This window comes from Pezoporus wallicus, unplaced genomic scaffold (genome assembly GCF_028554395.1).
Source record: "Pezoporus wallicus isolate ANWC-B61680 ecotype Strahan unplaced genomic scaffold, APGP_CSIRO_Pwel_v1 contig_8783, whole genome shotgun sequence".
In the NCBI taxonomy this organism is placed as follows: Eukaryota; Metazoa; Chordata; class Aves; order Psittaciformes; family Psittacidae; genus Pezoporus; species Pezoporus wallicus.
The window spans coordinates 212,285-239,323 of NW_026638848.1; the positions used below are offsets into that span (position 1 = coordinate 212,285).

The 27,039-nt window shown below is 66.5% G+C and overlaps 5 protein-coding genes and 2 non-coding genes across 9 annotated transcripts; 6 read left to right on the forward strand and 1 right to left on the reverse strand.

Annotated features, from left to right (window-relative positions):
• Window positions 1-1,150: 1,150 nt before the first annotated feature.
• RPS11 (ribosomal protein S11) lies at window positions 1,151-4,287 on the forward strand. Its single transcript, XM_057412705.1, has 5 exons — window positions 1,151-1,240; window positions 1,551-1,682; window positions 2,051-2,126; window positions 3,069-3,198; window positions 4,128-4,287. The coding sequence occupies exons 1-5, from the start codon at window positions 1,226-1,228 to the stop codon at window positions 4,249-4,251; spliced, it is 477 nt and encodes a 158-aa protein (XP_057268688.1). The 5' UTR covers window positions 1,151-1,225; the 3' UTR covers window positions 4,252-4,287.
• Window positions 2,214-2,306, forward strand: LOC130600980 (small nucleolar RNA SNORD35). Its single transcript, XR_008972561.1, has one exon. It is a non-coding gene; the product is annotated as a small nucleolar RNA SNORD35 (small nucleolar RNA).
• LOC130600979 (small nucleolar RNA SNORD35) lies at window positions 3,357-3,445 on the forward strand. Its single transcript, XR_008972560.1, has one exon. It is a non-coding gene; the product is annotated as a small nucleolar RNA SNORD35 (small nucleolar RNA).
• Window positions 4,288-5,509: 1,222 nt separating the features above from the next.
• Window positions 5,510-12,630, reverse strand: FHIP1B (FHF complex subunit HOOK interacting protein 1B). Of its 3 annotated transcripts, none has more exons than XM_057412666.1 (13): window positions 12,516-12,630; window positions 12,216-12,258; window positions 11,149-11,366; window positions 10,016-10,621; window positions 9,457-9,615; window positions 9,257-9,343; window positions 8,987-9,154; window positions 8,701-8,780; window positions 8,428-8,597; window positions 7,245-8,168; window positions 6,701-6,879; window positions 6,459-6,615; window positions 5,510-5,855 (listed from the first exon to the last, which is right to left on the reverse strand). In XM_057412666.1, the coding sequence occupies exons 3-13, from the start codon at window positions 11,284-11,286 to the stop codon at window positions 5,575-5,577; spliced, it is 2,949 nt and encodes a 982-aa protein (XP_057268649.1). In that variant the 5' UTR covers window positions 11,287-11,366; window positions 12,216-12,258; window positions 12,516-12,630; the 3' UTR covers window positions 5,510-5,574. The 3 variants fall into 3 exon arrangements, with proteins under 3 accessions (XP_057268649.1, XP_057268651.1, XP_057268652.1); XM_057412669.1 differs by lacking the exon at window positions 5,510-5,855 and having other exon boundaries at window positions 6,465-6,615; window positions 6,701-6,724; window positions 6,825-6,879; XM_057412668.1 differs by lacking the exon at window positions 12,216-12,258 and having other exon boundaries at window positions 12,516-12,621.
• Window positions 12,631-13,389: 759 nt separating this feature from the next.
• CNGA4 (cyclic nucleotide gated channel subunit alpha 4) lies at window positions 13,390-16,374 on the forward strand. The gene is made up of 5 exons (XM_057412656.1): window positions 13,390-13,445; window positions 13,536-13,649; window positions 13,720-13,826; window positions 14,041-14,973; window positions 15,935-16,374. The coding sequence occupies exons 1-5, from the start codon at window positions 13,390-13,392 to the stop codon at window positions 16,372-16,374; spliced, it is 1,650 nt and encodes a 549-aa protein (XP_057268639.1).
• Window positions 16,375-17,056: 682 nt separating this feature from the next.
• On the forward strand, window positions 17,057-21,411 carry CCKBR (cholecystokinin B receptor). Its single transcript, XM_057412670.1, has 5 exons — window positions 17,057-17,390; window positions 18,709-18,960; window positions 19,875-20,136; window positions 20,408-20,535; window positions 20,612-21,411. The coding sequence occupies exons 1-5, from the start codon at window positions 17,237-17,239 to the stop codon at window positions 21,124-21,126; spliced, it is 1,311 nt and encodes a 436-aa protein (XP_057268653.1). The 5' UTR covers window positions 17,057-17,236; the 3' UTR covers window positions 21,127-21,411.
• A 72-nt stretch (window positions 21,412-21,483) lies between these two features.
• SMPD1 (sphingomyelin phosphodiesterase 1) lies at window positions 21,484-25,908 on the forward strand. The gene is made up of 7 exons (XM_057412657.1): window positions 21,484-21,507; window positions 21,706-21,807; window positions 23,142-23,905; window positions 24,358-24,529; window positions 24,620-24,696; window positions 24,793-24,938; window positions 25,248-25,908. Exons 1-7 carry the CDS (start codon window positions 21,484-21,486, stop codon window positions 25,655-25,657), a joined length of 1,695 nt encoding a protein of 564 aa, XP_057268640.1. The 3' UTR covers window positions 25,658-25,908.
• The last annotated feature ends 1,131 nt before the right edge of the window (window positions 25,909-27,039 follow it).

The window sequence follows — 27,039 nt, forward strand, 5'->3', positions numbered from 1 at the left end:
GATGTTCGGGATGTCTTTTATCCCCCATGTATGAAATGATTTGAACACACTTTGCCTGCAACCAACATGGGGAACATCCATCAGTGCAGCAGCAGAAGAGTCTGAATACAGAAGACTGTGAATAAACGCTTTATTTTCCATCCTAGCACCAAATGATGCAAATGCAGGCTCCGTGACGCGGAGCAGGCAGCGCGGTGACGCGCTGAGGGACGGGCTGGGATCCAGAGGGACCGGGACAGGCCGGAGAAGTGGGAACCTCCTGGAGCTCAGCCCTCAGGGCAAAGGCAAGGGCCTGCCCCTGGGTCGGGGCAGTCCCAGCAGACCCAGGCCGGGGGAGGAGCCGGGGTCTCACCGGTATCCAGGTCAGGAGGGAGCTTCCCTAGAGCGGGCAGGTGCTGCTGTCCTGGGGGCGGCGGAAACCGGGACCTGTTCCTGGGATCAGCCTCTGGTTAAAGGGAGAGGTGAGGGGATGGAGTGACCTGACCTGACCCTGCCAGGAACCGGGCAGCCTCGGTGGGCTCTGGAAGGGGGGATCCCGGCTCCCCGCACGGCTGCCGGGAAGCTCCTTCCCCCAAAGCCCGGCTCCCAGCGCCCCTGAACGCGGCCGCTCGTCGGCTGCCACTGGGAGGGCTCAGGGACGGGATCAGGAGGGAAAGGCGCTGGCTCAGCAGGAGCAGCGCTCTCGCTCACAGCACCCCCATGCCCCCGTGAAGCGCGGACGCGGCCGTTCTAACCCAGCTCGTTGGGATGAGCCGTGAGCGGGCGGCAGCACAGACCCGTCCTGAGGAGCTCTGCTGGGGACACCGGCTCTGGATCACCCGCACAGGGAGAACGGGCGCGGGGGGGCCCGGTGCTGCGCGGGCGGCACCAGCTCCACATCCGCACCCGGGAGCGCTGCGGAGATGCCCGCGGGGGCCGCAGGACGGGGCTGGAGGAGCTTTAGGGTGCGTCCAGCACGAACCGCGCTCGGATCGGATCGGACCGGACCGGACCGGACCCGCGGCTCCGGCCTCGGCTCAGCCCAGGCCCGGCCCGGCCCTGGCCTGCCCTTTCCCTCCCCGCCGCTGCCGCCGCTGAACGGGACCCGGGCACTACCCAGCGGCCCCGAGCGCTGCGCAGGAAGTGACGTCCATCTCCCGCGCCGCCGGGAAGCCACTTCCGGCGCCCTCCAGGATAAAAGGCTCCGCGGGAGGCTCGCGGCCTCTTCTTCGCCGCGCGGCCCAAGATGGCGGACACGCAGGTGAGGGGCGGAGCGGAGCCTGCCCGCGGGCGTGCTCCGGACACACCGCGGAGCCCGCTCGGCCTCGGCACGGAGCGGCTGCGGCCCGGAGACGGGCGGCGGGAGCGGCCTGAGCGCCGCGGTGAGGCGGGGGTGGTGACTGCCGGGGGGCCGGGCCCGGCGATGGGGCCCCGGAGCCGCCGGGGTCAGGGGGAGGATCCCGGTGCCGATCCCGGCGTTGGGGTCAGGATCCCGGTGCCGTTCCCGGCCTTGGGGTCAGGACCCCGGTGTCGTTCCCGGTGCCCCCCGTGACCGTTCCCGTTCCCCGCAGACGGAGCGCGCGTACCAGAAGCAGCCCACCATCTTCCAGAACAAGAAGCGGGTGCTGCTGGGCGAGGGTGGCAAGGAGAAGCTGCCCCGGTACTACAAGAACATCGGCCTCGGCTTCAAGACCCCCAAGGAGGTGACGTGGGGCAGGGCGTGTCCCACCACCCCCGGCACCGCCCAGGCCACCCAGGGCCCTCATCCAGCCCCGGGCTCGGTGCTGGCTCCTGCAGGTGGTGACCAGCACCACCGGGTCCTGCTGCCCCACGCCTGGAGCACTCCGGGGGGGGGGTGTGGCCCGAGGGCAGGTCCCAGCACTGAGCCTGGTTCAGCCTCATCCCATGGGCCCAGACCCCTCTGTGAAGCCTTCCCCCCTCCTGCAGCTCAAGGCTCCCACCCAACTTGGTGTCACCTTAACGTCGACCACGGGTGCCCTCGCTCCCCGACACTGGCCACGCGTGGTCCTGGAAGCGTTTCTCATCCATCTGCTAACTCCTCTCTCTGCAGGCCATTGAGGGCACCTACATTGACAAGAAGTGTCCCTTCACGGGCAACGTGTCCATCCGTGGCCGCATCCTCTCGGGTGAGTGGTGGTTCCTCGAGGGGCAGCACCCATGGGTGCTCATGCTCTGTCCTGGAGCTCCTGGCAGCCCCAGTGAGGTCCTCGGGCAGCATGTGATGTCTTTCTCTCACGATGGTCTTCCAAGCCCCCCGGTGAAGGGGCTCTGCTGACAGTGCCATGTGGCTTTGCTGATGCCCAGCCCGAGGAACCGGCCATGGTGGGGTCCTGCCAGATGTGCTGCTGCCCTGGGCAGATGCTGGGGCCAGGCAGTGTGGGTGTGAGGGAGCGTATCAGGCTCTGCTTCGAGGGGCTTAGGAAGAAATGATGTGGTTTAGAATCAGATGTGAAGTTTGGAGCCTGGGGGTGAGGAGGAGAGCCCCGTCCATTGTGGCAGAGACCTTCAGAGCCCCCCAAGGGATCTGCCAGAGCTTGTTCTGGAGGTGAGGGAGGAGAAATGGGTGGGTGCTGAGAGCCTTGGGTTGTCCTCATCCTGCTGATCCATGGAGCTGCTGGTAGGCTGGAGCAGCTCTGCTCTGGAGAAAGGCTGAGAGAGCTGGGCTGGGTCAGCCTGGAGAAGAGAAGGCTCCTGAAGGGGAGACCTGAGAGCAGCTCCAGTGCCTAAAGGGGCTGCAGGAAAGCTGGAGAGGGGCTTGGGACAAGGACCTGTGGGGCCAGGCCAAGGGGAATGGCTTTAACCTGCCCAAGGGGAGACTGAGCTGAGCTCTTAGGCAGAAGCTCTTCCCTGTGAGGGTGCTGAGGCGCTGGCACAGGGTGCCCAGTGAAGCTGTGGCTGCCCCATCCCTGGCAGTGTTCAAGGCCAGGTTGGACACAGGGGCTTGGAGCAAGCTACTCCAGTGGAAGGGGTCCCTGCCCATGGCAGGGGTTGGAGCTGGAGGAGCTTTAAGCTCCCTCCAGGCCATCCCACTCCATGACTGTGTAACCACCCTGTCCTTGTTGTCCCAGGTGTGGTGACCAAGATGAAGATGCAGCGCACCATCGTCATCCGCAGGGATTACCTGCACTACATCCGCAAGTACAACCGCTTCGAGAAGCGCCACAAGAACATGTCCGTGCACCTCTCACCCTGCTTCAGGTACCTGCTGGCCCCATGGGGGGGTTGGGGGGTCACCAGACTGTTCCACACTGCTGAGCACTGCCTGACACCAACGCTGAGCCCACCCCTGGTATGGAACCCAGCAAGTGCCCACCTCCACGTGGCTTCATGGCCCCGTCTGACCCGGAACCTGCCTCTGGTGGTGATGTCCAATCTCACGATGGTCTTCAGAGCCCCCCAGCACGGGCCTGCTGACAACGCCAGTGGCAACTGCTGAACCAGAGACAGGTTCTGATCAGGTCACAGATAACAAGGGGGTGGCTTTAACCTGCCCAAGGAGTTAGTGGGGAGTTAGGAAGTTCTTCAGCACGAGGGTGGTGGGACACTGGCACAGGGTGCCCAGAGAAGCTGTGGCTGCCCCATCCCTGGCAGTGTTCAAGGCCAGGTTGGACACAGGGCCTTGGAGCAAGCTGCTCCAGTGGAAGGGGTCCCTGCCCGTGGCAGGGGTTGGAACTGAATGAGCTTTAAAATCCCTTCAACCCCAACCATTCCATGATGATCCCGTGTTCCTCACTTAAAGGCTGAGGATGGGCTCAGAGCTGGTGGGTTTTGTCCACCACTCAAGTCCTGAGCCTCTTATGCAGGTGTCACAGCCTCCCTTGTCCACCTAAAGAAGGGGTTAGCATCCTCCAGGCACCCCTGTGTGACCAGGAGGAAATCTCCCCGTCACTGCGGGGTTCCCTTCCATGCTCATCCCTCAGCCCCTCTTGAGCCTCAGCCCAGTGGGGAGCGATGGGCTCCATGGGGGCAACAGCTCCCCTTGGGGCTCCAAAACCAGACCAGCTCACTTTAGATCTTCATCTGAGGTGGCCTCTGGTGCATGTCTCTGGGGGGCACCGGGCAGTGGTGCCCAGAGGCCGTGGGGAGGGGAGTCGGGAGCGGCTGCAATCCCAGGAATGTCTGTGCAGGGACGTGCAGATCGGGGACATCGTCACGGTGGGTGAGTGCCGGCCCCTCAGCAAGACCGTGCGCTTCAACGTGCTCAAGGTCACCAAAGCTGCGGGCACCAAGAAGCAGTTCCAGAAGTTCTGAGGCAGCAGCTGCAGAAATAAACGTGATGGAAAGGTCCCTGTGTGTGGTGGTGCCAGGGGGAGCGGCACGGGGGCACCGGGGTGTCTGTCAGAGAGCCATGGAGTGGGGCTGGAGAAGAGCTCAAGGTTGGACAGGGCTTGGAGCGAGCTGCTCTAGTGGAAGGGGTCCCTGCCCATGGCAGGGGTTGGAGCTGGAGGGGCTTCAAGGTCCTTTCCAGTCCGACCCATTCCATGATTCCAAGTGCTGCAGAAGGCTTCAGAGGCTCCATCGCAGCAGCTGCTAGATCCTGATGTTCCCATCACCCAGATGGGATCCCAGCAAAATCCTGGTTTTCCAGCCTCGGGGCACCAGGAGGCTCATGTCATCCTTGGGGAGGCGGACCTGGGGCTTGATCCAGTGGAGCAGACCGGAGCAGAGATGTTCCTACTGGGAAGGGTGGGGAAAGGTGCTGTGGCCAGCAGAGCAATGGAGACGCCTCTTGGAGGCCACTCTCTGCTGTCCCTTATAAGGTGTGAGGGGGACAGGATGTCACCAGAAGGGCTGGGCCGTGTCCACAGAAGGTGTCGCCATGAAGGCTTCTGGGTCCGTGTCTGAAACCAGCCCCGTGGAGAGCCAGGGCTTGGATCCACATGGACAAGGGATCCTTGTGCTCTGCCTCTGGCTTCCAGTCACCGTCCTGCCCATAGGCTGTGCTCAGGCAGCTCCTGCCATCCCAACCCTGTTTGCTCCACCACATCAAGTGGTGCCACGTGGAGCATCCAACCGGCTCCGATGGGATGGAGCCCCAGCGTCTCCCCCAGAGCCCCCCCTGGGTCCTGCCCAGTCCCTCACCTACTGCTGCCACTGCTCCCAACCCTGTCCCTGGCAGGGGGAGCGCAGCACGTGGTGTGAGAGAACATCATCGTCATCCTGCTCTTCTTCCTTGGAGGGTGTTTGCACCCAGGTGTGCCCCCTGCACCTCAGTAACCACCCTCCCCTGTGTCACACCCCCCCACACACACCTTCCATGTCAACCCCCCCCCGTGCACCCCAGTGTGTGTGTCCCATCTGCACCCCTTCTACTGCTTGGGGGGGCAGCCCCACACCCCCATTGCTGGGTCCCCCCGGCGCAGGCAGCAGCAGACGCAGCCTCAACAACAAACCAGCCCCTTTATTGCAGCTGGGTCTGACCCCCAGAGCCCCCCCATGCACCCGCCCCACACCCCTCCCAGGGCACCCACAACCCCCCAGTGCGCCCCACGAGCAGTTGGTGGGTGCCAGGGCTGCAGCCACCCATGGAGGGGGCCAGGGTCCTGCCCTGCCACTGCCCCCCGGCTGCAGAGGTCAGAGGGGGGGCTCGCCCTCGGGGGGCTGGCACAGGAAGGGCGAGGTGACGGCGTGAGCCTGCGCGATGGCCGCCAGCTCCTTGAGGAACTCGCTGAAGATGACGGCGCTGTAGACCCCGTTCCGCACGCGCAGCGCCGGGCTCTGCCGCTCGCCCCACGGCCACGGGCCCCCTGCGCCCCCCCCGGCCCGTGGCCCCGGTGCTGGGCCCAGCCGCAGCCGCGTGGGGCTGGAGCTGGGCCGCAACAGCAGCTCCCCAAGCGACGGCCGCCGGCTGCGGGCTGGGGCCGACAGTCAGGGGGGGGCATGGACGCCCCCACACTGCGGGAGGCCAGTGCCCCGAGCACCCCTGACACCCCCTGACCCACTGCGGGGACCCACACAGTGCCCAGCCCCTGTACAACACCATGTCCCCATCTCATATACCCACATCCCATGTCTCACATCCCGATCCCATGTCCCCATCTCATATCCCCACATCCCTCCACCATGTCCCCATCCCATATCCCTTTCCCAGGTCCCCACCTCATATCCCCCATCCCACATTCCCCTATCCCGTATCTCCCACCCAACATCCCCATCCCATGTTCCCACCCCATGTCCCATCAGTGTCCCCATCCTGTATCCCCATCTCATGTCCCTTCAGTGTCCCCATCCCCTGTCCCCATCTCATATCCCCATCCCACGTCTCCCATCCCATGTCCCATCAGTGTCCCCATCCTGTATCCCCATCTCATGTCTCCCATCCCACATCCCCATCCGATGTTCCCACCCCCTGTCCCATCAGTGTCCCCACCCCATATTCCCATCCCGTGTCGCCTCAGGGTCCCCATCTCATATCCCCACCCATATCCCCAACCCCTGTCCCCATCCCATGTCCTCACCCGGGGTCTCGCTGCGCCGAGGGGGAGTCCCTGTGCCCGAGCCCTCGGTGCCCTCGAGCCGCCCGATCAGGTACTTCTTGGCCTTGAAGAGCAGCACCGGGAAATCCTCCTGCGTGGCCGCGAACGCCTCGATCTTGTTCTTCACGGAGCCCAGGACCTGCGGCAGGAGCAGAGGGCACAGGAGGGGCTGGGACCCCCACCTGGGACCCACCCAGGGCCCCAAGCGAATGCCGCACCGGTACCTGCAGCAGGGACTTGACGCTGGGCTGGAAAACCATGTTGGTGTTGAGCAGGAAGGAGCGGAGCAGGGGCTGGGGGTAGCAGGCGAGCTGGGCCACGAGCCCCGTGAGCAGCACGTTCACGTACAGCGAGTTGTGGGGCATGTTCTCCAGCTTGGCCAGCAGCGCCGACACGAAGGGACCTGCGCCGGCAGCGGCGGCTCAGCCGACACCGGCACCTGGAGCCACCGGCACCACCGCGAGGCGGGGGGGGGCTCATGGGCAGTGGGACCCCCCCACGTGAAGGGCTGGCTGGGGTCAGCCCTGTGGCCAGTGCGACCCCCTGGTACAACCCCATCTCCCAGCTGTGAAGGGCTGGTTGGAGCAGCTCCACATACCCACATCCCACCTATGGAGGGCTGCCTGGGGGCAACCCTGTGGCCACTGTGACCCTCTGGTACAACCCCATATCCCAGCTGCAAAGGGCTGATTTGGGGCAGCCTCGTATCCCGCTGTCCCACCAGTGAGGGGCTGGTTATGGGGCAGCCCCACCACCCCATGGGCTCACCTGTGAAGGGCTGGTTGGGGGGCGGCCCCACAGCTCGCGGCGGGGAAGCCACTGCTTGTGCCAGCGGGTCCGGTGGCCGCGGGGGGGGGCTGGTGAAGCTGGTGAAGGTCTCCTCCTCCTCCTCATCCTCCTCCTCCTCATGCGGCACTTTGGGGGGATCGTGGGGCTCAGTGGCCCCCTCATCCCCATCGTCCCCATCGCTGCCATTCTTCATCCTGGCCTCGAGCCTTTGCAGCTCCTCGGTGAAGGCCTCGATGGTGCCGCCGTTGGGCTCCGCGGGCGCGTTGGCCAAGAGCTCGTCCAGCACCGAGTCCACAGCGGGCAGCGGCTCCCGCGGCCGGGGCCTCCCCTCGCCCCCGTCCTCCTCCTCCTCCTCCTCCTCCTCCTCCTCCCGCTGCCGCCGCCGAACTTTCTTCACCACCACATCGCCCTCGGGCCGGCCCGGAGCCGCCGGCACATGCGTCCCGTTAACCACCGGCCCCGACTCCCGGCGCTCGGGGCTGGGCCCGGCCGTGCCGGTGTCACCGGCGCCACCACCGGGGGGTCCCTCCGGCAAACCCCGTTTCTTTGTCCGTGGGGATGGGGGACGTGGGGCAGTGGTGTCTGTGGGGAGCCCGTCCCCATCGCCCCGCGGCTCCTCGCCATCGTAGGGCGCTGACCACACGCGGCAGGCCCACGCGCAGCGGTCGATGCTGTGCCGCGCGTCCCGCAAGTATTCCAGGTAATTCCCGTCCAGCTCCGACACCTCATCCCACCTCCCAGCGCGGTGCCCAGGGCTGCCAGAGGGGGTTCCGGGAGAGCGCGGGGCCGCGCCATTGCCGTCACTCGCCGCATTGTGCTGCCGCATGAAGAAGGAGAGACGGGATGGGGTGGACGGCTTCGGCGCCGGTGCCGGTGCTGCGTCCGTGGTGGGGCTGCCAGGACCTGTGGGGAGGGCAAAGGGCTGGGACTGGGACTGGGGGTGACCTGGCAACCCAAGGAACACCAGGCTCAGCATGGGAATAAAGGTTGACCTGGCAGCCCAAAGGACACTGGGACAGCACAAAGGCAGCTCAAGGCTGGGATATGGGTTGACCCAGCAGCCCGAGGGATACAGGGCTGGGCTATGGGGTGATCTGGCAGCCCAGGGGACAGAGGGTTGGCATATGGGTGACCAGGGGACACAGGGACACTGGCTCCGTACCCCTGCTCCAGGCAGCCGGTTCCTGGTCACGGGGGGGCAGGGGCGGGCTCTGGGGCTGGCAGCACTGTGGGATGAGGGACAGGAACTTGGCAGCCGTCCTGCCATAGATGTCCAGGTCTCTGACCGCCCGCTTCTGGCTCAGCATGAGGTGGCTGCAGGGCAGCAGGTACCTGGGGGACACACACATCAGGGGACACGTGTGTGGGGGGAACACACATGCAGGGGGACATGTGTTGGGGGGACAAGTGTGTGCTGTCAGGACAGGGGGGGTACCTGAGCACCAGCTGCAGCATCACGTCCTCACAGTTGAGGCTGAGCAGGGTCCGGAAGAGGCTCAGGGACACCATGCAGAGCTGGGGACAGCGCCACATCAGGGGATGCAGTGGGGCAGCCCATTGGGCAGCGCCATGGGGCAGCCCCGCAGCGGGGAAGGGCCATGGCTGGACAGTCCATTGGGGTGTCCATGGGGCAGCCCTGCAGTGGGGCAGCAGCTCAGGGCGCTGTGGGAGGTTCCGGGGGCAGTCTGTGGGGCAGCCCCCAGGGCAGCCCCGGCACTCACCCGGGCATTGCTGTTGATGCGGGCAATGAGCGTGTCCAGGATGGTGCTGCCGTCGTGGCGGTGCAGCAGGAGGAAGCGCAGGAAGGTGCGGAGCAGCGCCGGAGCGCTGGCGCTGCGCAGGAACAGCTCCAGGTACGCGGTGCTGGCCACCGCCTCCTCCACCGATGTCTGCGGGCACGGCATCGTGGGGCTGGGGCTGGCCCTGGACCCAGGGGCAGGAGCTGGGAGGCAGGGTCTATGGGGCAGGGTCCATGGGGCTGTGGGACTCACCTTGTGCAGTGCCGGGCCCATGACGGGCACCAGGAACCCGTTGTGGATGTATTCTACCAGCTGCTTCTGCACCAGTGGGTGGGCGACCTGTGGGGCACGAAACAAGGAGCATGGCCATGGCCAGACCCACAGCAGAGTCACGAGCCCCACAGTGGTCTCCTGCCCCGCAGCCCTCCCTGGACCTCCCCCCCGCGCAGTACCTGAAGAACGGCATTGCAGAACTCAAGGCTGTTGATGAAGAGCACAAGCGGGGCCACCCCCAGCCAGTCGCGGCGCCGCAGCCGGTGCCATTCGTCACCTGGTACCTCCAGGCGCCGCGGCAGCGACGAGTACAGAGCGCTCAGCCCCGCGGCCAGCACCTGTGGGGACACGGGCACAGGCATGGAGACCTGCATCCAACATCCCATCCCGACATCGCAACCCAATATCTTCGTCCAATCTCCATCCCTCCAAGTTCTCCATCTCCATCCTGACATCTCGAATCCTCCACGTTCTCCATCTCCATCCTCTCCATCTCCACCCTGACATCTTGAATCCTCTAAGTTCTCCATTTCCACCCCCTCCACTGCCATCCCCTCCGCCTCCACCCTCTCTATCCCCCTTACCTTATCTCCATTCTCCATACCCACTCTCCATTCCTCTGCCTCCATCCCCTCCATCTCCATCCCTCCACCTCCATCTTGTCCATCCCTATCGCCTCCACCTCCATCCCCTTCATCCGCATCCTTCCACCCCCATCTCCCAGTTCTCCATCTGTACCGGGCAGAAGTAGGAGTTGTCGGTGATGGACTTGGCCACGGCGTGGTTGTTGGCCGACATGGCCATGATGAGCAGCAGCGCATCCCTGGCCTGCTGCCCCAGGACGCCCTCGTGGTGGATGAAGGGGACGAGGAGCGAGAAGATGATGATGTTGGCGGGGCCCTGCTCAGAGGGGCTGTGGAAGAAGAGCTCCAGGATGGCAGGCTCCTTGGCCACGCAGACGCAGAGCTGGTTGAGCAGGAGGACGAGGCCGTGCTGCAGCGCGGGGGACGAGGGCTGTGCGCACAGGCGCAGGAGGCGCAGGAGCGGGGCGCGCACGGCACCGTGCCGCAGCACCGCCTGCCGCGCCTGCGCCAGCAGCACCTCGTAGAGCCGCAGCTGCTCCAGGCGCTGCTCCTCGGGGAAGCCGCTGCGAGCGTGCCAGCGCAGCAGCCGCGCCAGCACCTGCTCCTGCGCCACGAACGCCAGGATGGGTCCCGGCTGCGCCACGCCCGCCCGCGGCCGCTCCTCTGCCAACAGCTGCAGCATCTGCAGCGAGTGGTTCCGCACTGCTGCCACGTCATCCGGGGTCGGGGGGCAGCCGCCACGCTCCAGCACCCGCAGCACCTGCGGGACGGGGATCGGTGAGTGCCGGGGTCCATGTCCCCGTGTGGTGGTGGGACCCGACACGACACATGGCAGCGGGGTGGGATGCCACAGTCCCCATTCCCATGGTGGTCCATGTCTCCTTGTGGTGGTGAACAGGACGTGACACATGGTGGTGGCACTAAGTGCCATGTCCCCATGGTTACGACATGGCACAAGGTATGGTGGCAGCAGCATTGAATGCAAGGGTCTATGTATGTTGGTGGCGGGACACGACATGACACAGAGCGGTCCATGTCCCCATGTGGTGGTGGGACATGACGTATGCTGGCAGCACTGGGTGCTCGGGTTCCCATCCCCATGCCATGTCCCTGTGATGGTCCATGTCCCCACGTAGCAGTGGAGAGCCCTGACATGACATGTGGTGGCAACACTGGGTGCCAGGGTCCATGTCCTCATGTGGTGGGACATGATAAGATGCCTGGTGGCCACATTGAGTGCCGTGTCCCCATATCCCTGTGCCGTGTTCCCATGTCCCCACAGCTCACCTGGGACCAGTGGTTCTTGAAGACCATGAGGCAGGTCTCGGGGTCGGCAGTGACGGGGCTGGTGGCGCCGGTGCTGCGGGGGGGCCTCTGCCCACCCGCCCGCGGTGTCAGCTTGGACAGCCAGCTCATCCGCTCCATGGCCAACGCGCTCAATGGCACCAGGACGGGGCTGCCACCACGGGGACACTCACCCCATGCTGGTGGCACACAGGGCTGCACTGTGGGGACAGCGGTGGCTCAGAGACCACAAGGACAGGGCAACCCCATAAGGTCTCCATCTCCATCCCTCCACCTCCATCCCTCCATCTCTATCACTCCAACCCCATCCCAACATCTCCATCTCCTCCATCTCCATCCCTCCATCTCTGACCCCGGCACCACTCGGCAGCACAGGGAGCACTGGGACCCAGCAGCCGGTGCCATGGAGCACGTGGTGGCCCCAGGCCAGGCCTGGCGGTGACGGGATGGAGCAGCCAGGTGACCGCACGGTGCCAGAGCACCGGGAACAGCACGAGGAAGGGGATGGGCGGGTGCCAGTGGCGCTCCCAGCCCTGCACTTTGGACTGGGAGCAGCCCAGCCCCAGCATGGGGGAAGCTCCCAGCACCCAACCAGGATAATGGGACAACTGGGACGGCCACCCCGGCTCCATCCTACTCCATCCCATCACCTCCACCCTACCTGGCTCTATCCTATCAGCTCCATCCCAACCACCTCAATCCCATTGGCTCCATCCTCGCTCCATCCCAACACGTGTCCCTGTTGCAGGACATGGCTCTGGCCTCTCCCGTGGTGCCGGGTGATTCCCGGTGCCCACTGGCACACAGACACCGGGACGAGCCCCGGCACAGCCGGGAGATACCGGCCCCATGGCAGCCCCATTCGGGCAGCTCTGTGCACATCCCCGGGCCGGTGCCCCGGAACAGCCGGAGCCCCGTGCCCGGAGCAGGGTCCCGGTAGCCCGGGAAAGGCCTTGTCGCGGTCCCCGCGTGTGCCCGGGGCAGGCACAGGGCACGACCCGGTGCCCCGGTACGAGCGGGGGCCGGTACCGGATCCCGCCGCCGCCTACCTGGGGTCAAGGTCACGGCAGCTCCGTCCCGTCAGCGCCGACCCTGAGGGGATCGAGGAGGCGTCGGGCGGACGCTGGGCCCGGCCCCGAGCCCCGGTACCGGCCGCGGCCCGGTTCGACTCCGGCGGCGCGGCGCGGCCCAGGCCCGGCCCCGCTCCCGGCCCCACCTTGGGTCCCCCCGGCCCGGGTCCCCCGCGGGGCCCCTCCCAGCCGGGTCCCCGCCCGTTCCCCGCCCGCAGGCCCCGGCCCGCCCCGGCCCCGGCCCCGGCCCGGCTCCGCTCCCCCGGCCCCGCCGCTCACCAGCCGCCCCCCCCGCGGGCCGCGCACGACCGCCGCCATCTTCCCGCCGCCGCCCGGCGCGCCGGACGCGCAGGACACGCCCACCGCCGGCATAGGCCACGCCCCGTGTCAGGGTCACCACGCCCACTGTCAGGTAGACCCCGCCCATTGCCTCTTTGACCACGCTCATTGGCTGTTCTGAGCACGGGGTGGGGCCAGCCGGGGAGGCGGGGCCTGAGCCCTGGGGAGTCGCGTGGGTCGAGGGGCGCTGGGGACGGGAGCGGGGAAGCGGCTGGGAGCAGGGAGCACCCTAAAGCGGGAGCCCCCGCAACGGGACCCTCCCTGCACCACGAACCCTGCTCCAGGGACCGCCTGCACCGGGCGTCCCCTGCACGGGGACCCTCCCTGCACCACGAACCCTGCTCCAGGGACTGCCTCCACCGGGCGTCCCCTGCACGGGGGACCCCCAATGGGAACCTCCCTGCACTGGGCACCCCCTACACCAGGTACCGCCTGCACACAGCACCCCGCTACAACCGGAGCCCCCATTCAAAGGGCACCCCCACAGTGGGCACCCCCATAGCAAGCACCCCCCTACACTGCGTACCCCTCACCGGGAACCCCCTCGACAGGAACCCCTGCACTGGGCACCCCCATAACGGGCACCCCGGGCTCTGCTCCATCAGCCTAAGACAGATACCGGGAGCTGCCACCGTGCCTGGAGCAGCCGCGGCCATGGGCACCGGCCCCGGCCCCAGGCTCCACCGGTGACACCGCAGGGACCGGAGTTGCCAGGGCGCTGGCGGCTGCGTCACGGTGCCTGGGGACAAGCTCGGTGTCACTGCTGGGCTGCAGCACTGGTACCGAGAGCAGGAACCGAGACCCACGGCACGGGATGAGCAGCACCGGCCACCGGCTGTGCCTGCGGTGGCTCCGGCGGCAACTCTGGTGGTGAGCAGGAGCCGGGTGGGTGCTGATGATGGGGCTGGTGAGGTCAGTGACCACCATAGGGTGGCCCCTGATGTCCCTCTGACCCCCCAGCAGCCCCGAGCCCCACCACAACTGGACGCTGGACCCCTCCGGTGACCGGTATTACTGGTGGATCACGGTCATGGTGCTGCCCATCCTCTACAACTTCATTGTCCCCATTTGCAGGTGACAGAGGGGACACGGGGGGTGATGGGGGTCCTGGTGCTGGTGGCAGCGCTGACGGTGCGGGTTCCAGGTTGTGCTTCCCGGAGGTGCAGGACCAGCTCCCACGGCTGTGGCTGGGCCTGGACACCCTCAGTGACGTGTTGTACCTGGGGGACATCGGCGTGAGGCTCCACACGGGTGTGTGACCCACAGGGACCCCCACTCTGTCCCACTGCGACCCACAGAGTGACCCATAGTGCCCCACACCTGCCCCACATACCCCCAGCCCCACCCCACGCCTGCCCTTCACACCACCCCCATGCCAGCCCACACACCGCCATCATCTCATACCCCCAAAGCCCCACACCTCCTGCACTGCCTCCCCCCCCATACCACTGCTCTCCCCCCACAGCCTTCCCTGAGGACGGGCTCCTGGTGCGGGACCGGGTCCGCATCCGCCGCCGGTACCTTTGGTCCCGCTCGTTCTGGTGGGACGTGGCATCATCGGCACCACTGGAGCTGCTGTGGCGGCGCCCGGAGGCTCGTGCCACGCGGTGGCTGCGGGCACGGCGCCTGTGCGAGGCCTGGCAGCGCCGCGAGACGCGGGCGGCACGTCCCGGTGGCCTGCGCGTGGCCGCGCTGCTGCTGGGCGCCGTGGCCGCGCTCCACAGCCTCGCCTGCGCCTATTTCGCACTCTCGGTGCGCCTCGGGCTCGGCTCCGACGCCTGGGTCTGCCCCAGCAGCACCGGCGTCTGGCGCCGGTACCTGCACAGCTTCTACACGGCCACGCTGCTGCTCGCCACCGTGGGGGACACGCCGACACCACGCCGCGTGCCCGAGCTACTCTTCGCCACCTTCAGCTTCCTCCTGGGGGTCCTGGCCTTCGCCACCATCACCGGCAGCATCGGCGCCGTGGTGGGAGCCACGCGCGGAGCCTGGCACTGCGACGCCGCGGCCGTGAGGCAGCTGCTGGGGCCTGGGGAACTGCGGCGGCGCCTGCAGCGGTGGCGGCCAGAGCCAGCACTGGCAGTGGAGCAGAGCACGCTGCGGGCACTGCCACGGGCGCTGCACGAGGAGCTGGCGGCCGCGGCGCACCTGCGGGCTCTGAGCCGCGTCGGCGTGTTCCGTGGCTGCGAGCGCGGCGTCCTGCGGCGCCTCGTGCTGCGCCTGCGGGCTCAGGGCTACGGCCCCGGGGAGCCCGTGTGCCGCCGCGGCCACGTGGGCCGGCACATGTTCTTCATCCGCAGCGGGCTCGTGGCCGTGCTGGGCGACGACGGCGCCACCCCCGTGGCTGTGCTGGGCCGGGGCAGGTACTTCGGGGAGCTCAGCCTCATCCACATCCCCGGTGAGCATCGCAGGGGGGCGGGGGCGGCCCTGTGGGGCAGCGTGGGTCAGCAGTGGGTCACTGTGGGGCAGTGTGGGTCAGCAGTGGGTCACTGTGGGGCAATGTGGGTCACTGTGCACCAGGTGTGTGTCACTGTGGGTCAATGTGTGGGTCAGCAGTGGGTCACTGTGTGTCATGTAGGTCACTGTTGGTCACTGTGGGGCAGTGTGGGTCAGTGTGTGTCAATGTGGGTCAGCAGTGGGGCAGTGTGGGAGAGTGTGGATCACTGTGTGGGTCACCGTGTGGGGCACTGTGGGTCACTGTGTGGTGCAGCAGTGGGGCAGTGTGGGTCACTGTGTGGGTCACTGTATGGGTCAGCAGTGGGGCAGTGTGGGACAGTAGGGATCACTGTGTGGGTCACTGTGTGGGGCAGTGTGGGACACTGTGTGGGTCAGCACTGGGGCAGTGTGGGGCACTGTGTGGGTCACTGTGTGGGTCAGCAGTGAGGCAGCGTGGGGCAGTGTGGGTCACTGTGTGGGTCAGCACTGGGGCACCGTGGGGCACTGTGTGGGTCACTGTGTGGGTCAGCACTGGGGCACCGTGGGGCACTGTGTGGGTCACTGTGTGGGTCAGCACTGGGGCACCGTGGGGCACTGTGTGGGTCACTGTGTGGGTCAGCGCTGGGGCACCGTGGGGCACTGTGTGGGTCACTGTGTGGGTCAGCTGGGGCACCGTGGGGCACTGTGGGTCACTGTGTGGGTCACTGTGTGGGTCAGCACTGGGGCACCGTGGGGCACTGTGTGGGTCACTGTGTGGGTCAGCAGTGAGGCAGCGTGGGGCACTGTGGGTCACTGTGTGGGTCAGCAGTGAGGCAGCGTGGGGCACTGTGTGGGTCACTGTGTGGGTCAGCGCTGGGGCACCGTGGGTCACTGTGTGTCAGTATGGAGACCAGCAGTAGGTCAGCGCCGCTCCCGCCCCGCAGGGAACCGCTGCGGGAACCGGCGCACGGCTGACATCGTGAGCGTGGGGCACTCGGAGCTGTTCCTGCTCTCCAAGCAGGACCTGCTCCAGGTCCTGGCAGAGTTCCCTGGCGCGCGTGCGGCGCTGGAGGCTGAGGGCCGGCGGCTGCTGCAGCTCACGGGGCGCCTGGACGCCGGGGCTGAGGCGGCGGCAGCAGCGGCCGCGCTCCGAGCGCAGGGGCTGGAGGAGGCCCTGGCGCAGCTGCGGGTGCGAGTGGCAGCGCTGGTGGCGCAGCTGGAGGCCACCGAGGGCCACCTGAGGCTGCGGGTGCAGCGCCTCGAGCGGCGGCTGCGGCAGCGCCGGGACGCAGAGGCCAGGGGGGGACAGGCCAAGGGGCAGGGTCCTGGTGCAGCGCCCAGGGCGCAGCATCCTGCTGGGGCTCAGGGTCACCCCAGGTCATAGCATGCCTCCAAAGCACAGCCCCCCCCCCCCCCCCCAGGCCATATCATCCCCCATGTCACAGCATCCCCCCAAGGTGCAGGGTCCCCCCCCAGGTCCCACCTTTGCCCCTCCAGCTCTGGGGTCCTGCGGGTGTGACGGCAGCATGGGGGGACCCAAAAGCTGGAGCCTGGTAATGGCAAGAGAGCAGCAGGATGGGATGGGATCAATATCAGGATTGGGATGGGGACGGGAGGGGGATCAGGAAGGAGACAGGGGTAAGGACAGGGATGGGGACAGGGATGTAGGATGATGACATGGGGTTGGGACAGGGACGGTGCTATGGGGATAGGAATGCTGGATGGGGACTGGGATGGGGATGGCAGTAGGGATAAGGACAGAGATAAGGACAGGGAAAGACAGGGATGGGAATAGTGATGAAGGTAGGGATAAGGCTACGGATAGCAATAGAGAGGGATGGGAACAGGGACAGGGGCAAGGACAGGGATAAAGATAGTGATGGGGATAAAAACATGATAGTTACAGGGATGGGACCCACAGGCAAACCCACAGGAGACACCATGGGAGCCACCAGTGATGGACTCCACAGTGATGGACACACGGGGATGGACACATGGAACGGACACCTGGGATGGACACACGGTGTCAGACACCACAGGGATGGACACAAGGGATGATCACACGGGATGGGCACACGGTGTCAGACACCACGGTGACGGTTGCCACCGCCCTGGCCCCGCCCACGCCTGCCCCGCCCCCGCCGCCGTTCCCGGTCACTCTCCCGGTCTCCCGGAGCCGAGCGGAGCTGCCGCCCGGGGCCGCGGTGATGGGCGCGGGGCGGCTCTGACGGGGCCCCGCCGCTGCCATGGACCCTCCGCGTCTCAACGAGTCTCTGCAGGAACTGCTCTGCCGCCCCGGCCCCGGCCCCGGCCACGGCCCCGCCAACGGCTCCGGCAGCGGCAACGGCTCCGCCTGCGACCTGCTCCGCAGGGGCCTCCGCGGGCCGCCGGCGCCCCGAGGTGAGACCGGGCGGGACGAGAACGGGCGGGAGGGGACAGGGGGGACCCTGCGATGCCGCCGTGAGCCCCGGGAAGCTCCCCCCCGCCTGCACCGGGGGGGGGGGGGTGTTTCCCGGTGCATCCCAATGCATTCCGCTGTGCCTCCGGTACTTCCCGGTGCATCCCGCCGTTCCTCCCGGGGCTTCCCGGTGCATCCCAGTGCATCCCGTTATGCCGCCGGTACTTCCCGGTGCATCCCGCCGTGCCTCCTGATGCACCTCAGTGCATCCTGCCGTGCCTCCTAGTGCATCCGAATGCATCCTGCCTTGCCTCTCGGTGTTTCCCGGTTCACCCTGCTGTCCCTGCTGGGGCTTCCCGGTGCATCCCACCGTGTCTCCCAGCGCACTCCAATGCTTCCCGCCGTGCGTCCCAGTGCCCCGCGGTGCCCCCCGGTGTATCCCAATGCATCCTGCTGTGCCTCCCGGTGCATTCCCTGTTCCCCTCGCTGTACTCCCTTGCACCCGCGGTGCCTCCCGGTACACGCTGGTGCCTCCTGGTGCATGCAGCTGTGCCTGCCGGTGCCCCTCAGTGCACTCCCTGCTCCCCCCGGTGCCTCCCATCCGCATACTCTATGTCCGCGGTTCCCCCCGCTGCTCATCCCGGTGCAGCCCCAGCACCGCTGCATCACCCCGGCCCCGGTCCCCGGTCCCATGCATCCTGGTGCACTCCCTGTGTTTCCCGGCGCTTCCCAGCGCATGTTTCCGTGCCTCCTGCTGCACTCCAGTCTGCTCCCTGTGTCTCCCGGTGCATCCTAATGCATGCTGCCGTGCCTATTGGTGCACCCCAATGCACCCCCCATTGCTTCCCGGTGCCTCCCCGTGCTTTCCAGTGCTTGCTGATGCCTCCCGGTCTTTCCCAGTGCCTCCTGGCGCATGCTGCTGCGCCTATCGGTGCATCCCGGTACATTCCCCGTGCCTTCTGGTGCCCCCTGGTGCACCCCAGTGTTCTCTCAGTGCCCCCTTGTGCATTTCCCGTGCACCCCAGTACGCCCCAATTCACTCCCGGTGCCTCCTGTCAGCCCCATGGGCGGCGCTGGGTGCCTACACCGTGCCCTGGCTGACGGTGTGTCCCGGTTGTCCCGGTGCCCTGGCCGGTTGATGCGGTGCCCTGGCTGACACCGTGTCCTGGTTACTGTGGCTGATGCTGTGTCCTGGTTGTTCCGGTGCCCTGGCCGGTTGATGCCGTGCCCTGGCTGACACCGTGTCCTGGTTACTGTGGCTGATGCTGTGTCCTGGTTGTTCCGGTTGTGCCGGTGCCCTGGCTGCGGTGGCACCACCAGAGCTGGACGTGGCACTGCGGGTGCTGCTCTATGGGCTGATCTTCGCGCTGAGCGTCGGGGGGAACGCACTGGTGGTGGCCGTGCTGGTGGCCAACCGGCGCCTGCGCACCGTCACCAACTGCTTCCTGCTGTCACTGGCGCTGAGCGACCTGCTCCTGGCGCTGTGCTGCATGCCCTTCAGCCTCCTGCCCGCCATCATGGGCTCCTTCGTCTTCGGGGAGGCCGTCTGCAAGCTCATGGCTTACCTCATGGGTACAGCAGTGCCGGGAGCGTGGGCTGGGCTGGGGTCGGGTGGGATGACATGAGGATGAGATGAGATGGGGTGGGGTGGGGATCCAGTGGGATGAGGTGGGATGGGAAGGGAAGGGGTGGGGTGAGATGGGATGGGAAGAGATGGGATGGGATGAGAGGGATGGGATGAGAGGGATGGGATGGGAAGGGATGGGGTGGGATGAGATGGGATGGGATGGGATGATATGGATTCGATGGGAGGGGATGGGATAGGATGGGATGGGATGAGAGGGATGGGATGGGATGGGAGGGGATGGGATGAGATGGAATGGGAGGGGATGGGATGGGATGGGATGCGAAGGGATGGGGTGGGATGAGATGGGATGAGAGAGGGATGGGATGGGAGGGGATGGGATAGGATGGGATGGGATGGGATGAGAGGGATGGGATGGGATGGGAGGGGATGGGATGGGATGAGAGGGGTGGGATGCGATGGGATGGAAAGGGATGGGATGGGAAGGGATGGGATTGGTTGCTGCATCCTGCTTGTTTGATATCTTTACCAATGGCTGGGATGAGGGGATTGAGGACATTCGTGGTCAGTGTGAAGACGACACCAAGTTGGGTGGGAGCTTTGAGCTGCTGGAGGGGAGGAGGTTCCACAGAGGGATCTGGATGCATGGGGTGAAGCCAATGGGATGAGGTTCAGCAAGCAAAGTGCCCGGTCCTGCACTTGGGCTGCAACAACCCCATGGAATGCTCCAGGCGGGAAGCACGAAAAGGACCTGGGAGTGTTGGTCAACAGCCAGCAAGTGACCCCCCTCGTGCCCAGGGCCAGAGGAGGCCACGGGGACACGGTTGGGTGGTGCTGGTTGGAGCGGGTGACACCGCAGCCGCACCGAGGGCGCTGACGCGCTGCCCGTGCGGTGCTGCAGGGGTGTCGGTGTCGGTGTCCACGTTCAGCCTGGTGGCCATCGCGCTGGAGCGCTACAGTGCCATCTGCAAGCCGCTGCAGTCGCGGGCCTGGCAGACGCGGTCGCACGCGTGTCGCGTCATCGCGGGCACGTGGCTGGCGGCGGCGCTGCTCATGGTGCCCTACGCCGTGTACAGCACAACGCGCTCCGCAGCGCACGGCGTGAGGCCTCTCACCACCCAGTGCACCCATCGCTGGCCCAGCGAGCACGTGCGCCAGGGCTGGTGAGAGCCGGGTGCAGGGATGGGAGCATGGAGCAGGGGTGGCAATGGGAGTGGGATGAGATGGGAATGGGATGCGGATGAGGTGGGGTAAATTGGAAATGGGGTGGGATGAGATGTGATGGGGATGGGATTGGGGTGAGTTAGGATGGGGATGGGATGAGTTGCGGAAGAGATGGGATCAGATAGGGACAGAATGATATGGGATGGAATGAGAAGAGGTGGGGGATGAGCATGGGGATGGGATGAGACACAAGCGGTGCTGCGCCCCCAGGTACATCCTGCTGCTGCTCATCCTGTTCTTCATCCCGGGTGTGGTGATGATGGTGGCCTATGGGCTCATTTCCCGTGAGCTCTACCGGGGCATCCGCTTTGAGCTGGACATCAAAGGGGATGCTGCAGGTGAGGGGCTGCTCACACAGACTGCAGTGGGTCCCCACAGTGCCATGGCCACGACCGTGTCCCTCCTGCCCCACAGCTCACCATGGTGGCGGTGGGGATGAGGCATCCCCTGCCTGTGACGAGGGTGACGGGTGCTACCTGCAGCTGTCCCGCCCGGGCGCCGCACTGGAGCTGAGGGCGTTGGGCACGCAGCAGGACCGTGCACGCGTCAACAGCTCAGAGGCCAAGCTGGTGGCCAAGCGGCGCGTGATCCGCATGCTGGTGGTGATTGTGGCCATGTTCTTCCTGTGCTGGCTGCCCATCTTCTCTGCCAACACGTGGCGCGCATTCAGCCCGCGCGCAGCTCAGCGGGCGCTCTCGGGGACGCCCATCGCCTTCATCCACCTCCTGTCCTACACCTCGGCCTGCGCCAACCCCCTCATCTACTGCTTTATGAACCGGCGGTTCCGCGCCGCGTTCCTGGCCACGTGCTGCTGCCGGCACCGTCCCTGCCCGCGCCATGCGCGCCACGACGAGATGGCCGCTGCCGCCACCAGCGCCTCACTCTCCAAGTTCAGCTACACCACGGTCAGCAGCATCGGCCCCCCGTGAGCCCCGGCAACACCGACGGCACCGGCAGCATCCCTATCCACAACCTCATCCCCATCCCTATTCCCATCCTTGTCCTCATCCCCATCCCCTCTCATTCCGTCTCACCCCATCCCTATCCCCATCCTCGTCCCGTCTCATCCCCATTCCCACCCCATTCCATCCTTGCCCCAGGTTGATGGTTCAGGGTTTGGGGGTTCTGGAGCCCCCAGCCCAGCTCCAGGTCCCCCCACACTGATCCTGGCTCCGGCTGGAATAAACTCTCCCTGTGCCGATGCTTCCCACTGCGCTCAGCACAGCCAGTACCAGAGGGCTGGGGCTGGGGTGGGATGGGGAGCCCGCAGCAGGGGCGGTGGATCCATGCCCGGCCTGGGGGATGACTCCGTATGGGACAGGCACTGCACCGGCACTGGGGTGCACCACGTGTTTCCAGACATGTGTCCTACCAGAATTCCCTCTCCTCCCGGTGGCTCTGGCCGCACCGTGTCCAGCGGAGCGGGACTGGACGGAACCTGCCGCACACACACGTGACATACATGTGTCATACATGTTTCACACAGCCACACGCATGTACACGTGCAGGGAGCAGTAACACCTCCCGCCCGCCAGGGGGCACCATCCCAGGCAGCCGCTGCTGGACTACACTTCCCACAATGCCCCGGGGCGCTGGACGTGGCGCTGCAGGTGGGGATGGGGATGGGACGGGTCGAGAACGGGGACGGGAACAGAAACGTTGAACCAGAACGGGAACGGGACAGGAGAACTGGAACCGGGACACCGGGTCAAGGGCACCGGCACCGGGACAAGGGGACGGTTGTGGGGCCACCCGGTCCGAGACGGGGCCAACAGGGGCGGCACCGGGACGGGGACCGGGTCAGGAACGGGGCGGGGACACTGGGACCGGGGACACTGGGACCAGGGACACTGGGACCAGGGACACCTGAATGGGGACAGGGACGGGGGCACAAGCTGGGGACGGGGGCACCGGGTCTGGTGTCAGCGACAGGGACTGGGACGGGGGCACCGGAAGCGGGACTGGGACAGGGGCGGGGACGGGGCGGGCGGGGTGGGACGGGACCGAAATAGGGACACGGACGGGGCGGGGGCACCAGGACGGGGGCAGCGGGACCGAGAAGGGGACGAGGGCGGGGGACAAGGATGGGAACAGGACAGGGACAGAGCGGGGCTCCGGGACCCGCAGGGGATGGGGACACGGACAAGGGCGGGGACAGACGGACGGGATGGGGCGGGATTGGAGCGGGACCTCGTGACGGGGCCGGGACGCTGACTTGTGACAGGCACGGGGCAGGGACTGGAACAGGGGCGGGATCAGGGACGGGACAGGGACAGAGAGGATGGGGACTGGGGCAGGGAGGGGGCACCGACAGTGGGGACACTGGTATAGGGACAGAGACCGGGACGGAGCAGGGGCACCAGGACCGGTACAGGGACAGTGGCACTGGAATCGGGACAGGGACAGGCATGATGGGGAGGGGATGGATCAGGAGTAGGGACAGGGCTGGAGCACATCATGGATTGTGACAGGCACAGGACCGGGGTGGGCGTGGGAATGGGATGGGGACGGGGACGGGGACGGGGATGAGGACAGTTCCACACAGAGAGACAGTGCCAGGTCAGGCACAGGCTCCTTCCCCAGAACGGGAATTGGGAACAGAGGGATTGGGGTCCCCCAGCACTGGGATTTCAAGCCAAGGGGCTCATGGTGGCCACTGCTGTGTTGGGTGATGGTATCCATTGGGTGGTGACATTCGTTGTGTGATGACATCCATTGGGTGATGGCATCCCCCTGGTGATGACATCCATTGGGTGATGACACCCATTGGGTGATGACATCCACTGGGTGATGGCACCCACTGGGTGATGGCACCCATTGGGTGATGGCATCCACTGGGTGATGGCATCCTCCTGGTGATGACATCCATTGGGTGATGGCATCCACTGGGTGATGGCACCCATTGGGTGATGGCAGCCTGGTGACAGGTCCCGTGTCCCCGCAGCTGGAGCCCACGGTGTCGCGCGTGGGGCGCGTGGCGTCGCGGCTGTGCCAGGACCTGCGGCTGGCACGCGCCGAGGTTTGCCGCGAGGCCGTGCAGCTCTTCCAGCGGGACGTGGTGTCGGCCTGGGCGCGCTCGGTGCTGCGGCCGGCCGAGGCCTGCGGGCTGCTGCTGGGGCCCCGCTGCGGCCACTGGGACATCCTGGGCGACTGGAACGTGTCCCTCCCGGACACCCCGAAGCCGCCGGTGCGGCCGCCGGAGCCGCCGGCGCCGGGCGCTCCCAGTGCACGCATCCTGTTCCTCACGGACCTGCACTGGGACCGGCTCTACGCGCCCGGCAGCGCCGCCGCCTGCCCCGACCCGCTCTGCTGCCGCGGCGCCGCGCGGCCCGGGGCCCCCGGCGCCGGCTTCTGGGGGGAGTACGGGAAGTGCGACCTTCCGCTGCACACCATCGAGCTGCTGCTGGAGCAGCTCCCCGCCGCCGCGCCCGTGGCCGCCGTGTACTGGACCGGGGACATCCCGGCGCACGACGTGTGGCAGCAGAGCCGGCGGGACCAGCTGCGCGCCCTCAGCACCGTCACCGCGGCGCTGCGGCGGCGCCTCGGCACCGTGCCCGTGTTCCCGGCCGTGGGCAACCACGAGGCGACGCCGGTGAACGCCTTCCCCCCGCCGTACGTCCGGGGCAACCAGTCGGCAGCGTGGCTCTACGATGCCATGGCCCGGGAATGGCAGCAGTGGCTGAGCCCAGACGCGCTGCGGACCCTGCGGTGGGACACGGGATGGGATGGGAGGGAGATGGGGATGGGAGGGGTGAGATGAGGGCACAACAGGGGACCTGGGATGGGGGACTCCAGGCGGGGAGGGACCGAGAGACATGGGGCTGGGGGAGTTAAGTCTGGGCGTGCAGGGGTGAGTCCTGATCTTAGGAGGGCTGAGGGTCCTCGGCTGGGGGAGATTGTGGAGTTCAGTAGGGAGGCTCTGGGGTGGGAGGGCGCAGAGTAGCTTCCAGACTGAGAGGGGCAAAGGGGGTCTCAGGCTAACAGGGTCTTGGGGGGCTCAGGCTGGGCACAGAGGGGTCACTGTGGGGCAGGGGGGTCACTGTGGATCAGGGGGGTCACTGTAAGGCAGGAGGGTCTCTGTGGGGCAGGGGAATCTCTGTGGATCGGGGGGTCCCTGTGGGGCAGGAGGGGTCCCTGCTCACGCCCCGCTGTCCCCCCAGGGCCGGGGGGTTCTACACGGCCCAGGTCTGGCCGGGGCTGCGCCTGGTGTCCCTCAACATGAACTTCTGCTCCCAGGCCAACTTCTGGCTTCTCATCAACGCCACCGACCCCGCGGGGCAGCTCCAGTGGCTCGTGGGAGTCCTGGCAGCCGCTGAGCATGCAGGGGACAAGGTTGGGATGAGGATGGGCACGGGGGGGGGTGGGGGTGTCCCTGCCCCCAGCGGGTCCCGGCACCCCCCGGCTCCCCTCTCCTCGCCGTAGGTGCACATCATCGGGCACATCCCCCCGGGCCATTGCCTGCGGAGCTGGAGCTGGAACTACTACCGCATCGTCAGCAGGTGGGCGCAGGGGACCCTGCCGGGAATCAGGGGGGCTGTGGCAGGGGGCCGGGCACTGCTGTGGGGTCCCTGTGTGTCACACATGTCTTGGTGCAGGTTCGAGGGCACTATCGCAGGGCAGTTCTTTGGCCACACGCACGTGGATGAGTTCGAGATGTTCTATGACGACGAGACACTGACTCGGCCCGTGTCCATCGCCTTCATAGCCCCGAGTGTCACCACCTACATCAACCTCAACCCCGGTGGGTGCTGAACCCTCAACACACCCCCATGGTGCCACCGTGTGATTATGGACATGCCTTGACATGAACCGTGACCCTGACTGTTATGATGGCCGTTGGCCATGATCATTACCTTGATTATAGCCATGACCTTGACCACGACCATCGGCCATGACCATTGCCATTGCCTTTGCTATGACCATTACCTTGACAATGTCCATTACCTTGACCATCATGCCCATTGGACATGACCTTGAGCATGATCATTACCTTGACCGTGCCCAGTGCACTTGACCCTGACCATGCCAATGCCCATGTCTGTGCCCACAGGCTACCGCGTGTACGTGGTGGATGGCTCCTACCCAGGCAGCTCCCACGCGGTGCTGGACCACGAGACCTTCATCCTGAACCTGACAGAGGCTAACACACAGGGGGCCGTGCCGCACTGGCAGCTGCTGTACCGCGCACGCGAGACCTACGGGCTGCCCAGCGCCTTCCCGGCTGACTGGGACCGGCTGCTCCGGCGCTTCCAGGATGATGAGCAGCTCTTCCAGCGCTTCTGGTTCCTGCTGCACAAGGGCCACCCGCCACGGGCGCCGTGTGGGGCTGGCTGCAAGGCCGCGCTGCTCTGCGCCCTGCGCTCCGGCCGCTCTGATGATCCCAGCCTGTGCCGGCCCCTGCGCCCCACGCTGCCCTTCGCACGCATCCAGGAGCTCTGGCGGCTGCGGCGGCTCTGCTGAGCACCAGGATGTGGGACACAGGACATGGGGCTCTGCTGAGTGCTGGGACATGGGGTGTGGGGTGCGGGCCATGGGATACAGGACACAGAACATGGGGCTCTGCTGAGCACCGGCATTCAGACATGGGATGCAGGATGTGGGATGCAAGACACGGGACATGGGGCTCTGCTGAGTGCTGGGACTGGGCACCAGGGCGGCAACATGGGACACCTCATTGCCATGTGCCATCAATAAAGGTGTGACAGACCCAGCACCTCCTCATCAGCATCCACCTCATCCCCATCTTCATCCTCCTCCTTGTCATCATCATCCACCTCATCCTTCTCCTCTGCATCCCACATCACTCTTCAAGTTTATCCTCATTGTCCTCATCCCCACCTGGCCACAGGACCTCCCATTCCCCTCCCAGTGCCACCAGTACCGGTACCAGTACGGTGCAGAAGTGACACCAGTACGGGCACAGGGAAGGATTGTTCCACCCAGCACAGCACAGGATGGAGCAGGATGGGACAGCACAGTGTGGTGTGGCACAGGACAGCACAGCGGGTGCAAGGTGCAGCAGTGCAGCATGGCGTGGGACAGAATGACACAGACTGGCACAGAATGGCACAGCATCCTACAGCATCCTACAGCATGACGTGGTGTGTGTGGCACAGGGCAGCAGGGAGTGCGCTGGAGCAGTGCGGTACGGCACAGCCCCACATGGCACTGACAGGGATGGTGTGGCACTGATGGGCCAGAGGAGCATGGGGCATTGCGACAGGGCGCAGATGGGACAGCATAGCACAGCACCAGGGCACAGCAGAGCACAGCACAGCACATGTAGCAGCAGCACAGGGCAGCCCCGCACAGCCCCGCCACACAGCCCGGTACAGCCCCACACAGCCCGGTACAGCCCCGCACAGCCCCGCACAGCCCGGTACAGGCCCGCACAGCCCGGTACAGCCCGGTACAGCCCCGCACAGCCCGGTACAGCCCGGTACAGCCCCGCACAGCCCGGTACAGCCCCGCACAGCCCGGTACAGCTCCGCACAGCCCGGTACAGCCCCCCACAGCCCAGTACAGCCCCGCACAGCTCGGTACAGCCTGGTACAGCCCCGCACAGCCCCGCACAGTCCCACACAGCCCGGTACAGCTCCACACAACCCGGTACAGCCCCGCAGAGTCCCGCACAGCCCGGTAGAGCCCCGCAGAGCCTGGTACAGCCCCACACAGCCCCGCACAGCCCAGTACAGCTCCGCGCAGCCCAGCCTGGCACAGCAGAGCCCGGCACAGCCCGGCTGGGGTCGCTGTGTGCCGGTGCAGCCCCGATGTTCGGTTCTCGCTCAGCAGCGCCCACCTCACCGGGGTTGCGCGGTGCCTCCCGCTCTGCAGCGAGGGCG

Bases quoted from the DNA above. Each gene is read 5' to 3' on its own strand.
- RPS11 (XM_057412705.1), top strand. The intron at 2,127-3,068 runs GTGAGTGGTGGT...TTGTTGTCCCAG, and splicing joins CCGTGGCCGCATCCTCTCGG to GTGTGGTGACCAAGATGAAG. The intron at 3,199-4,127 runs GTACCTGCTGGC...ATGTCTGTGCAG, and splicing joins CACCTCTCACCCTGCTTCAG to GGACGTGCAGATCGGGGACA.
- FHIP1B (XM_057412666.1), bottom strand. From the start codon at position 11,286: ATGGAGCGGATGAGCTGGCTGTCCAAGCTGACACCGCGGGCGGGTGGG. The intron at 9,344-9,456 runs GTACTGCGCGGG...CGTGCCCCACAG, and splicing joins TCTGCAATGCCGTTCTTCAG to GTCGCCCACCCACTGGTGCA. The intron at 6,880-7,244 runs GTGAGCCCATGG...CTGCCGGCGCAG, and splicing joins CCCCAACCAGCCCTTCACAG to GTCCCTTCGTGTCGGCGCTG.
- CNGA4 (XM_057412656.1), top strand. From the start codon at position 13,390: ATGAGCAGCACCGGCCACCGGCTGTGCCTGCGGTGGCTCCGGCGGCAA. The intron at 13,650-13,719 runs GTGACAGAGGGG...TGCGGGTTCCAG, and splicing joins TTCATTGTCCCCATTTGCAG to GTTGTGCTTCCCGGAGGTGC. The intron at 14,974-15,934 runs GTGAGCATCGCA...CCCGCCCCGCAG, and splicing joins CAGCCTCATCCACATCCCCG to GGAACCGCTGCGGGAACCGG.
- CCKBR (XM_057412670.1), top strand. From the start codon at position 17,237: ATGGACCCTCCGCGTCTCAACGAGTCTCTGCAGGAACTGCTCTGCCGC. The intron at 17,391-18,708 runs GTGAGACCGGGC...TGGCACCACCAG, and splicing joins CGGGCCGCCGGCGCCCCGAG to AGCTGGACGTGGCACTGCGG. The intron at 20,137-20,407 runs GTGAGAGCCGGG...CTGCGCCCCCAG, and splicing joins GAGCACGTGCGCCAGGGCTG to GTACATCCTGCTGCTGCTCA.
- SMPD1 (XM_057412657.1), top strand. From the start codon at position 21,484: ATGCCCGGCCTGGGGGATGACTCC. The intron at 21,508-21,705 runs GTATGGGACAGG...GTACACGTGCAG, and splicing joins CCGGCCTGGGGGATGACTCC to GGAGCAGTAACACCTCCCGC. The intron at 21,808-23,141 runs GTGGGGATGGGG...GTGTCCCCGCAG, and splicing joins CGCTGGACGTGGCGCTGCAG to CTGGAGCCCACGGTGTCGCG.